Raw genomic sequence first — 12,364 nt, forward strand, 5'->3', positions numbered from 1 at the left:
TACATTAAGCCTGTGAATCTGAAATGGTACTTCATTAATAATCACATTCAAACTGTTCTTTGTTATTGGCTGCTGTGTTAGTTTTAATTCTTTAGAGATGGGTTGTTTATCAGTGAGTAGATATCACTCAAAGCCCCAGGCAGCAATTAAGCTTCATTTTACAGTGCCATCTGTACTGGAGGTAATTTCCCTCAAATGAAATGTGAATGATTTGGAACGCTGAGTGAAGCTGAACTTTTCTTTCTTTATTTCCATCCACCCCTCCCCCAATCCCCTCATGCACTATAGATTCAGATGTATCAGCTTTCAAGGCTTCTACATGATTATCACAGAGACCTGTATAATCATCTTGAAGAAAATGAAATCAGTCCCAGTCTTTATGCTGCACCGTGGTTTCTTACACTGTTCGCGTCTCAGTTTCCATTAGGATTTGTAGCCAGAGTATTTGGTAAGAAAGTTTATTCTGTTGCAGTAATAAAAAGAACAATGTCCATTGTGTTTTGAAACTCTCGGGAAGAAGTTTTCTACGTACTGGGGACATTTGGGGTGACCGTTGTGGGTGGCAAGTAGCAATGCTTTTCATGGTGGGATGTCAGCTCATTTTTAAAGAGGAAAAACTGAAAGGTATTCTTTGAAACATCAGACTTGAGCAGTTAATTTTGTCTTTTCATATTAGCCAAGAGACTTCTGAAGTGTAAACAGCAGAAAGTTTATTGTTGCAAATGCATTTTATGCATCAAGCATGCAGTTTATGTCCACAGAAAGTTCAACTTGCAAATTGAAAAAAGAGAATGCACTCGTTTTGGAATTCTGGTTCTAAAGTGCTTCCTAAAAATTTTCAGCAAATTTGAACTTAAAAGCTGTTTCAGGTGTTCATGGATGTATTGAACAGTTTTCTGAGTCTTAGTATTACTCTTAGTCCATTTAGATAGTTTTTTTAATGATACATTCCTAGTTATACATTTTTAATGATACATCTACTACAGAAGCTTTAATATTTTTTGTGCCTTGTAGTGTTTACATTATCAGGATGTCAAGTAATTAGTTTTGTCTTCTTATCAATAAGAACTGCCACCTTAACCAAATCTTCAGTAATTCAGCTTTTTTTTTCTAAATTTATTTATTAATATAAAACTCACTGGGCTCAGAAATACCCCAAGAATCTAGGAGTATATGTCATGTACTTCCTCTTAAATCAGATTTTTTTTTCCTTCAGTTCTTCTCTTTTTGCATGGCACCTTTTGTCTTATGAAATTCTTAAGAAATTCAACCTGACTTTGTCTCATGTTTTATTACTGGAGTGTGTCAGGTTCTCAGTTTGTTGGGTGTGGTAGTTTTGTGGGGAAGAGGGGTTTGACTGGATGGTTGCTTTTAATTTTTAATTTTTTTTTTTTTTTTACCTAGTAATTTCTCCATTACAGAAGTTTTTTTTCCTTCTACAGCAAACTTTTTTTCACTGCTGTTTTTGTGATTGAATGACCGGTGTATCTCTTTTTCAGTAGTGTACCAGTTGCTTGAATATCTCTTTCCTAGTGGGATTATTGGATTCCAGGACACTCAAGCATTTTCTGTTTCGTTTTTTTTTTTTTGTTGGGTTTTGGGGGTTTTTTTGGAAATTAATTTTTTAGGGGTGGCGATGGAGGGAGGAAATGAGAGTCAGTGTTCATTTCTCTGTAAATGAGCTGAAAAAGGCATGTTCCCGTTTTAACACTTGGAAGTCCCTGTGTTGTTTTACTTCCTAGTGCTTTGGATTCCCCGCATTTTCAGTGTCTATTGGGCTATTGTCCTAAACCAGGGACAAATGGCTCTACCACTCATGAATTATATTTATGCTGTTTAAATGTGCATCATAGACTTGAGAAGGGAGACTTTTAGGAACTGCGTTTCAGGGAGATGGCAGCCTCACCAGTGTCCTGCTTTTATCCTGTGATACTGGATTAGGCCAGGGATGACTTCTCAGTATCAGGATCAGAAGTTGGGTTTGTTCAGTTACATAGCCCTAGACAAACTCCTTGTGGTGTGACAGAGCCAGCAGCTCAGGAGATTTATTTGAGCTACTCATGTTCTGTACTCATCTCAGTAATGCTTCTGAGGCAGAATTTCTATTTACTGTCACCAGGATTCTCATTTCTGTAGTCTTTGTCTACTGACCTGCAGAGCCCAGGCTTTCCCCTCAACATCCACATAATTACAAAGTAAGGGTTTGGGGCTTAGACTTATGGCCAATAAAATCACTATATATTATTTAAAGTAATATGATTGGTTATGGAATCTACATGATTGTTTAAAGACTAGCTTCTGTCAGTATATTGTGTTATGATCTGCTTCCCAATTGCTTTTCAGTCACAGATGCACTTAAAACCATTTAGCAGTTCATGACAGTCTGTAGCAGAGACTGATGAAATGTTTATTGCGGATAACTCTTACAGACATAAAAAGTGCAGTATTTTCTCTCACATCAGTAAGATGAAAGGAAATTTTTATATGCTTTAACTGCATGTTGAAATAAGACAGATTGCAGTTCTGAACTGAATACATCTGCAGTATGAGTGATTATGAAGAAAAATATCCCATCAAATATATGTATTTATCCAATGACTCTAGCTCCCATTTTCATGATACTCTAATTATTTTCTTTTTTTAGACATTATTTTTCTTCAAGGAACAGAAGTCATATTTAAAGTAGCACTGAGCCTACTTAGCAGTCAAGAAACGTCTATAATGGGATGTGAGAATTTTGAGAACATTGTTGATTTTCTTAAAACCACTATTCCAGACATGACTCATCCTCAAATGGAAAAAATTATTACTCAGGTAAGGATGTTTTTTTCTTTACTTTTTTCCCTCAGTTTAGTTTACTTTAAAAGATTCATGCCTAATTTATATGTAAAAGTCTTCTCAGTATGTTCCTCTTGGTTTGAAATGCAAAGGAATAGTTTTCTCAGTAACTTGTATACAAATAGAATGTCATTAGATTTCAATGGGTTTTTAACTGCAGTTCTAACTGGACTTTAGTTGCTACCTCAGGGTTTAGTAGAAAGTTCTTTTATGTCCCAACTACTGAAAAAACATGACTTTGCTGCAAGTTTCCCCTCACCATCAGAAGGGTAGAAGTAGCCTGTTTTCCAAACCTAAACCCAGCTGTTGCTTCCTGTTGGTGGGTGAGCAGTCTAACAGTTCATGATGGTGATGAGAAGCACAGCTTTCTATGGTGGGAAGAGGCAGCATCACAGCAACTTCCCCTGCTCATCCTTCAAACTTCCAGCTGTACAGCACCAAGTACCCCCATAAGAACTTTTCTGGCACCTCCAGTTTAAAATCCTACAACTTAGGAGGCTGGTGAGGCACTGCTTTCATGATCTGTATGAAAATCAAGGTCAAACAAACTTCTGTTGCTCTGTGGGTGTTGCTTTTATCCTTCTGGGAATCACTTCTAGGATGTTCCCATGCAACAACTTCTCACCTCAGTCCTCTCCTTGGAGGTATCACATTTGGCAGGTGCCAGAGGTAAAAGCCCCTCAGGACTGATCCCTGCCTTTGTTGGGTATGGAAAAGGAGGACTGGAGTAGTGTTATTTCACCAGTATTAATTCAGCTTCATGGCAAAGGGCTAGAATAGAAAAGAAGCAAAGAATTACTGATGATGATATATGAAAAGCTTCTTGAGAAATACTGTCAGTGGCTGGAATCTTCATCTCTACATCATCTTCCTCTGCACTGAAGCTGAAAATTGGGTATGAGCCTCAGTCTAGTACCTGAACTATGAACCTCTGAACAGTTTTCCCCCTTCAGCTGGTAGCTCAGAGATAACAGAAGAGCTCTAAAAAACCATGTCCATATGCAGGAGTGCAGTTAACACTATGGCTTATTAATGTTTGAATGTTTCGGGTGCTGTTAGTTAAGAATTCATTATTAGACAATGTGTAGATCTTCATTTCCTCTTTGCATTGACTATGATTGCCATGCTAAACCTGTGTCAGGCACTTCTGTGTCTCTTCAGAAGTCATTGATTCTAGCAATGATACAGATGTCAGTTTGACATTTTTCGTACTATTAGAAATCAAATCTCTGCTCTGTGCTCTGCATGGGTTGCAGAGCAATCATGCTGTGGTGAGCATGGTAGAAATCTGTGGCTTTGTGCAAAGGCAGGTCTGATTGAGTAAAGAATGGGTTATGTTGCCTGAGCAGAAGTGCATGTGGTTATATGCAGGTCAGCTCAGCTCTGAGAGTAAGGTCGCCTGCTTGCCTGTGGTGTGGTCTCATGCCAAGCAGCCTTCTGGATCTGCATTCATATGTAGACTGTAGACTGCCTGTATCCTGTTGCTCCCACCTAGACACTTGGCTGCAGGGGGAGTTATTTGGCTGTCTCAGTGTTGTAATTCCCAGGACCATCCTCTTGTAATGGATAATGAAAGGAAAATGTAGACGTGCAGATTTGTAATACACAGATGAAGAATTGGCCAGGTAGCTATGTAGACAAAAATTACACTTGAACACTATATATGATTTTAAGTTTTACCTCATTTGAATTACTTGAAGAACAGCAAAAGTAATGCAGAATTTGGTTTTTTAGGGGATCCATCTTCTGTTGATGGTATGTTTGTGATCTCTAGGACAAGGAACGGAAGATTAATGTCACTGTAGATATCCTTCCAATCCTAGTCTAAAATATTTGGTAGTTTTCAGAAGCTGAGAGGCTGTGACTAGATATGTAAACAGATAAGGGTCATATGGTCCTATCAATATTAAAGGCTCAGTTCCATAGTCTTCACAATGCTTTATAACCAAAGTATCCCAATAAGAAAATAGTGTGTCTTCATGCAGAGATAGAGCACAGGGAAACTGTAATCATGAAGAATGTTTTTATAGAAGTCTATAAATGAGCACTTGGAGTGGAGATCCAGTTTTGAGGGTAGAGATGTGATGAATCTTGGATTATTCTCCCTCATTGTATGATGCTGCTCCTATCACAATCTGGTGAGACCTAAATTTAAAAAATTTTCTTGAACTTCTTAATATTCCTGAGCAAGAGTGGATAAAACTTTGTCCTCTTATAGAATTCTTAGACTACATTGGACTTTTCTGCTGATAGATCTTGCTATAAGAGATAGTATTTGGTAATAGTAAAAGGCATGATCCAATTTATTCTAAAGACTATGATTTATTATGGCTGCAATAAGAACTCTAGATGTTAAAATACTCCTCCTGTAGACTTCCCCTTAAAATACTTTCTTGAAGGGAACAGGAAAAGCATTCATTTAATCAGGCAGAGTTGATTCTTAGTAAAGCATTCATGTGGAATAAGTGCTCCCTACTGTAGTTAAAAATTGTTTTTTCTCTCATGGCAGGTGTTTGAGATGGATATTTCAAAACAGCTCCATGCCTACGAAGTAGAGTACCACGTTCTTCAGGATGAACTACAGGAAAATATGAGTCCCTGTGAGGAAGGTGAACCCCTGGAGAAGCTGGAGGGGGCAAACAATCATCTGAAGAGACAAAACATGGATTTGTTGGAGAAACTACAGGTAAATGATTTAAGACTACAAAATCATGGAGAAGTAATTTCTATGATTCAGCCATTAGAGTTGAAAGTGCTTTTTTAAATGTACATGGGATGTCTCCTCGCTGCAAGACCTTATGCAGTTACCTAGTTCTCTCAACAGTGATTTATTTCTTTTAGACATATAACTCCATTGTCATTCCTTGGACCTTTCTTTCTTGATTTAGATTTCTCTTTTCCCAAAATATCCCTACTCTTATCTCCTATAAAATATATTGGCAAAACTTGTGTATCTTACTGAAAAGTAAGTTCTCTGTCCCTTCATCCATTTGCTTTCCTATTGGAAAGTTTTAAGAAATAGTCCATGGTGCAGTAGACTTACTCTCTCCAGGTCTTTGTAGGCAGTATCATTTTGCTTCCTTCTTCTGAAACTCATAGTCCTGCTTTTGGTAGGTGGTCTCTCCTGACAGACTTGACTTCATCTGAATGCCCACCAGATAAAGTCGTGTTTTAAAAAAATCCTACCTCCCTTCGCTATTCACCCTTTGTCCTGTAGCCTGGCTAAGACTTGTTTCAGGTTTCAATATGTATTGTCTTGCATTTTCTTGAAGAACAAGCTCTTGTTTTTTCATTACCGGGCTATTTCTTGTTATATTTGTTAATTTGAACAAGGACTAGGAAGAGCTCAGAGAGCACTTTCAGCTTCTGAGACCTGAAAATAGAAGGTGGCAAAGAAGGAAAAATCAAGTCCTCATTATTTTTGTGTTTATGGTCTAAGGTTGCTGTGCTCTTTTGATATTGAAAACAGGAGTTGCTTTTTTTGCTATTGTTGATTTTGCTTAGTAATTTTTCCTTACTTATTTACTACAGCCTGGGCTTTTACCTTTGTTATCAAAATGCAGCAACAACATAGAATAATTGAGAGTGACTGATCTGAAAGGCTCTGTCGAAGCTCTTCTGTTCTTCCAGAGTGCCATACTTTAATGCATCTTTCTCAGTTCCTTAACTTCCTCACCTTTTTGTTTGTATAACGCCTTTATTCCTCTGCTTGGGCCCTTTCCTAGGAACAATCTGTGGGAAGTGGGGGAATTCTGAGGGACATTTGCTACTGCTGAGATCCAGGGTTTCTGTCAACTAGCTGGAGAAAGCTGTAGGTCTTTTGTTGGAGAATAGGGAACGTGGGCTGCTTCTAGACTTAATGTTGAGGTTCTCTTTCCCTCTGACCTCTCCATCCTGCTAATTTACTTTATTACATAGGGTTCCCATTGATTCGTCACTATCGGGCAGGTCATCTCTTCCGGTGCTACTCTAGCTGCTGATCTCCTTTGTCTCCCTGCGCCTCTAGTTCCTGTTACTCTCAACTGTCCCTTGCTTGCTGCAACTTGTACCTCTCCTTCCTTCTGTAAAGCTTTCAGAAATCCTTCAGATTGATCTAGTGACTCTATGATACACAGTAGACAATCCTTGTATTGTCTGCCTACTCAGATGTCTTTTAGAAATTGCTATGTTATTCTTTCCTTAACAAATACCATATCATAATACTAAAAAAAAAAACCTATTCAGAATGTATCAACTTATTATAATGTTATTGTTTGCAGGTTGCTCATGCTAAAATTCAGAGTCTGGAAGCCAGCCTGGAGACTATTTTGACTCGAGAGAACAAATTGAAGACTGTGATTCAGTCCTTGGAACAGGAGAAGATAACGTATCAAAAGACTCTTGAGCAGATAGTGAAGTATTTGCCAGCAGAAGCATTGTCTGACTGTGAACTGCTCCTGAAGGAAGTAAACTACAACCCAAATAATAAAATAAGGAGTAAGCCATAAACCAGGGCTCATAGGCAGCACTGCATCAGAAAAGGGAACGAAAAGATGAGTATGCTGCTTTCAATAGCTACTTAGCAATAGGCAAGGGTATTATCCAAAACTAGTGCTGGGACACTCATAGCTACAAATGGGCCTTCAAATGTCCATATGCAAATTCAGGCTATTAATTTTTTTTATGATTATGTAAATAAATCACAAGGGGAAAATAAAGGACTCTCATATGTAATATTGATGAGTAGATGTATATTTAGAGTTGACCTAAAAGAAAAGAGAAATTTCAGTAGACAAAGCCAAGATAATGGTGATCTACAAATTCACTCTGGATGTGCTTGTCCTGTAGTGAAATGAGGATAGCGTGTCTTTATATATATGTATATTGAATATGTTGAATAATACTTGAAGAAAAAAAAAGGAGAATGTAATTTTCCATCCAAAGGGCACCATGTTTCACATCTTCTGTGGAAAATCTGTGTGAACTCATGCGTGCCTCTCTTTTAATTCTACTGACATTGTGAGCACAGACCAATAAGCAGAACAAATATCATGACTTGTTTCATACAGAAAAAGCTCTAGTGCCATCAGCTGCCTGGGCTGCACCAGTCAGCAGTGTAATTCCACATGCATGTTGGAACTGGAAATAAGAAGCATTGCATCATAGCTCCACCTCCGTAACTAAGAAATAGAGCTAAGAAATAGGTATCTATACGCACTCGCAGAACTTGCAAAGCCAAGAGCTAACAGTGACTACTCGTTCCTTCCTGGCCTGTTTGCTTCCACCTGTCCTGGGGTTGATCATCACGACAGGAGGAAGGAAGCACAACTGTGGGCTGGTATTAATTCTGATGTTAATTTTCCACCGGAGACTTGCTGTCATAAGAGTTAGGCGTGTAAGGCATTCTCATTTAACCAAAGAAATACTGCAAAAGGCCTTGTCTTATTGTAGTGGGAGGCAGAAAGCTGTTCTTAAGTTTTATTTGAGAAGAAAATTGAGGGAGGTTGCAGGAAGTTGAGTGTAAGTGCACAAGAAAGGACCAAGCAAGTTTCAAATATTATATCTTTCAGTTTTCACATATACAGTGAATATACATTTCAAAGGGGATTCTGGAGTACAGGCACAGTTTTAATAACGCTTTCCAGGCTATTCCTGTTCAAATACTGCTTTGTGGTCTTCTTTTTAAAACAATAGTTATATATTTGTGTGTTCTGGGCAGAAGGTTAGGTAAGCTCTGATCATTTCAAGGGAGGAAATATGTTTATAAAGGTATGAAAAGTTACATATAGATTTGAAAATGTTTTTAAGGGGAATTTTTGAGAAGGCTTAGACAAATGTGTTATAGACAAGTATTTTGGAGTGCATGTCTGAACTGTTAATTGAGTGTTACAGTGGGTCATGTTATACCATTTACACTGTATTTCAGAAAACACTTATTCTTTTTAGTAAGAAAAACAATTAAGCAAAGTGCCAAATCCAGCAGTGTCTTTTTGCATAAGATTGTCCAATTTAGAAAGCAAGGACTGAATATCAGTGCTTTCTGAGTTATATGCTTTATGTTAACATAAAAATGAGAAGCAACAATGCTGATTTGCTGCACGCTGCTGTGGAACTTAGGGGCTTGGGCTCTCCTGGGTTTTTTGGTTGTTTTTTTACTTCCATGATGTTTTATTTGATAAAAGATAATTGATTTACTTAGCAGACTTTGTTTTTACATTTGGGGTGAAAGGTCTTAACACTGTGTATGAAATTAATTATGTGGAATCTGTCTAGATATTTCAAGAATGTTGTATTGTACTAGGTGGGAAAATACCAATTGAAAAGGCAGTTCTTTGCAGTTTTGTTCAGAGTAAGTTTTAGCTGATGTGTACATAAAAAAACAATCCCAGGAACTGCAGCAGCTTTTATTACAAGGAATCAAGGTTATTCAGATACATCTTTTTTTTAAAGATGCACTGAATGTGCTTTATCCTCTGTTTCACTTATAAAATTTTTCATGTAATGCCTGGAGAAATTCCAATAAATGTCATTGCTGCATTTCCCATGGCCTCTGGCTAGGTTTTTTTTTTCCTACACTTCAAATGCCAACGTCATTTTCAGTATTACTGTTCACGTGACATATGAAAAGGATCTAGTTTTGGTTTCTAGTTGTGGGGGAAAAAAACCTGCAGGATTTGTAAAAAAACCACAGAGTACAAGGACAGAAATTCTCAGGGAAAATGGTTTTCCATTGTTCTTAACTGAAGATGAAATTGTTAAAAGGTATTTTTGTTCTGTAGCAGTTCAGTTAGTACATCTAGCTTGGGAGGAGGAAGAGGACAGCATAGCAACACAGAGGAATAAGCTACAGAAGTAAAATTACAATGAGGTAAATGCCTCATGGTTTTAGGAAGTTTATGATGTTTGTATGCTGAACCGAGGTGTGCCTGGTCACTGGGTTTAGGATGTGTATGCACTCAAGCAACTATCCTCTGGATCATCTTCAGAAGAATAATCATTAAGATTATCTAGAAGACTGAACTGTTGAGGAAAAAGTATCTGCTGTTTTCAGAAAGGGGTAACTTACACTGCTTTCTGCTGGCAGAGGGCTTTTTTAAAAGTTGTTAAGAAATATGTCATTTTAGCTAGCAAACTACATGATAAGCCAGGAATAGAGCTGAAGTAAGTCGGTCTAGTAAGAAGGGCTAGTGTAGAAAACTGATATTTGCATCATCTATGGATGGAAAATCTGTCCAGAAAGTTAGTTGTTTGTTGGACTTTTTTCTTTTTCCAAAACAGAGAGCATTTATCTCCACAAAATTTATTTATTTAAGGTTCCTTGAAGTTGCGTTTTTTCACTTTTCTCTACAAAAAACCCCACATTAGATTTTACTGAAAATAGACCTGACTTGAAATCACAAATCTAAATAATCTCAAGTGCTTTGATTGTGCCCTCTTCACATTTCTTTGCTTAATGTCAATACAAGAAAGCTGAACAAATATGTAACATACAAAAGAATTTCATCAGTTTGATCTAAGAATTTGATATTAGGAGTTTGATCCAGAGGGTGTACATCTGGACCCTTAATCTAAACCTCAAACCATATAGGTATTAATGTGAATAGCCTTTTGTGTGTTGAGGTTAATAACCCCAGGCACTGTTAATAGTGATTATCCCCTCAGTCTTCGTAGTCAAAGATGGGTGTTGACAGGCACGTGCAGGCTGTAACACGTCAAGCTTTATACCAGGCTACACCATCCTTTAGAAGAATTGTAATTGATTCTGTATTTCTGTGATTCAGTTTTTACTGTCAGTGTTAGCTACTGAATGCATTTAATGTATGCTTTTCCTTCCTAAGTCTTTCTAGGGACTAGAAAGAACAAGATTTAACTTTCTTTTCCAAAAGGACATATGAAATGTTTAGCTATATCCTTCAGACATCTAGTGTGAAAGGGATAGAATTTATATGCTTAAAGTTTAGCATGTTAGCTCACTCTGTCTGAAAGCATACTAAACTCTGCAATGACAGTAAAAAGCTGGGCAGTGAAACAAAGATGAGTGTGCCTTGTGCACCTAATGGGTTGTGTGCTGACTGGCTTGTAGTGAAGAAGAACCTGGATGGATTGGCATTTGGTGTGCTGCTTGGGTTTATTTTAATGTTGACCTCAACTGTGGACCAAAGGAAGGAGCTGGCAGTGCCCCTTTATCGAAATGTTCTGTTGCCATTTCCTTTGAGTTGAGACATTTTCCAGTCCATTACTGTTCTCTTTAGAAGTCTTGCTCAGCAGCCACTTTTTAACAAGGGATTTGGGAATAGTTTTACCATTAAAAAAACTTCTGGAGCTTATCCAAACTATTTCTGTACTCAGATTGCGACTTGTGCAAGTCTTCATTGTTACAAAAGAAGTAAGAAGGTTTTAATATATAGGTTTTATTTTTGATGAGAGCGTGTGCTGAGATGAAATAAATGCCATACATCTTGTCTTGCTGGAATTTACATGGGAACAAGTATGCTGTGCCTGATGCCCCCCAGGGCACAGTTGTCCCTTTTGCTGCCACAGCCACAGTTGGCTCATATATTGGCTCATATTCAACTTGCCACCAACCCAGACCCCTAGATCCCTTTCTGCAGGGCTGCTCTGCAGCCTCGCATCCCCAATTTGTACATATGACCAGGACTGTCATATCCCAGGTGGAGAATACAGCACTTGCACTTGTTAAATTTCATACAGTTGGTGATTGCCCAGCTCTGTAGTCTATCTAGATCTCCCTCCTGCAGCTCCTCCTAGTTTGTTATCATCAGCAGACATGGGGACTAGAGAGACTCTGGGGTGCACTGTGAGAGGCAGATCCAAGTTAGGTGGAACCTGGGAGCAGCCACAATGGCACTGTGCAAAGCCTGGCTTTCTGAACACCCGGGAACCAGTCTGGGTTTGTCTCTGGGAGTGCTGGCCATCACCTCCATGCTGCATTTTGGGGTTCCTTGCTGCAGATAAGGTCAAGCCTGGCCTGTGGACTGAGCACCCGTTTGTCCTGTGCAGTTTGTGCTCCTGAGAGTTGTCTTCCAATTTAGAGCTACATGCTGGGACAGAATTATGATGCAAACAAAATTGGAGAAAGTAGGGATGAGTGGGAGATTTCCTTCAAAGTGCACACTTGATTCTAACCAAAACCCTGCCATAGGCAGGGCCCAGTGCCAGTCAGCATCCCATTGGTACTTCCAGAGGATTCAAGACTAGTTCTGTATGAAGCTGCTGTGCTGTCTGCACTTTTCTCTCTAGCACTCAGTAAAGGGTGATTTTTTTTTCGTGAGCTACAAAAGAGCATTTTCCTTCATTTTTAGTGATCAATCGGCTAAAATTGGTGCTTCAGAAGAAATAATAGTTACTAAATTCGTGCTTGAATATTGCCCACAAGGTGTTGCCCACAAGGTGTCACTGTTTGTTTTGAACATGCAGCTCGTGTGTGTGGCTGTATGGTGGTTGCTGTGGCTCTTATTTTAACGAAGACAATTAAATTAGTCTTCTGCTTGATGAACCATCATGCTTTATTTGCACACTGTTTGTA

The 12,364-nt window shown here is 38.4% G+C and overlaps 1 protein-coding gene across 6 annotated transcripts in view; it reads left to right on the forward strand.

The window, feature by feature from the left end:
• Positions 1–9,359, forward strand: part of TBC1D4 (TBC1 domain family member 4) — a 104,157-nt gene extending 94,798 nt beyond the window's left edge. For all 6 annotated transcript variants that reach the window (XM_027894268.1, XM_027894269.1, XM_027894270.1 and 3 more), the window contains 4 exons: positions 289–448; positions 2,645–2,814; positions 5,348–5,524; positions 7,098–9,359. In XM_027894268.1, coding sequence (XP_027750069.1) covers positions 289–448; positions 2,645–2,814; positions 5,348–5,524; positions 7,098–7,325 — 735 coding nt within the window. In that variant the 3' untranslated portion in view covers positions 7,326–9,359. The remainder of the gene's footprint in view (positions 1–288; positions 449–2,644; positions 2,815–5,347; positions 5,525–7,097) is intronic.
• The last annotated feature ends 3,005 nt before the right edge of the window (positions 9,360–12,364 follow it).

This window comes from Empidonax traillii, unplaced genomic scaffold (assembly GCF_003031625.1).
Source record: "Empidonax traillii isolate 1590-97213 ecotype Southwest subspecies unplaced genomic scaffold, ASM303162v1 scaffold423:size1405600, whole genome shotgun sequence".
Lineage (NCBI taxonomy): Eukaryota > Metazoa > Chordata > Aves > Passeriformes > Tyrannidae > Empidonax > Empidonax traillii.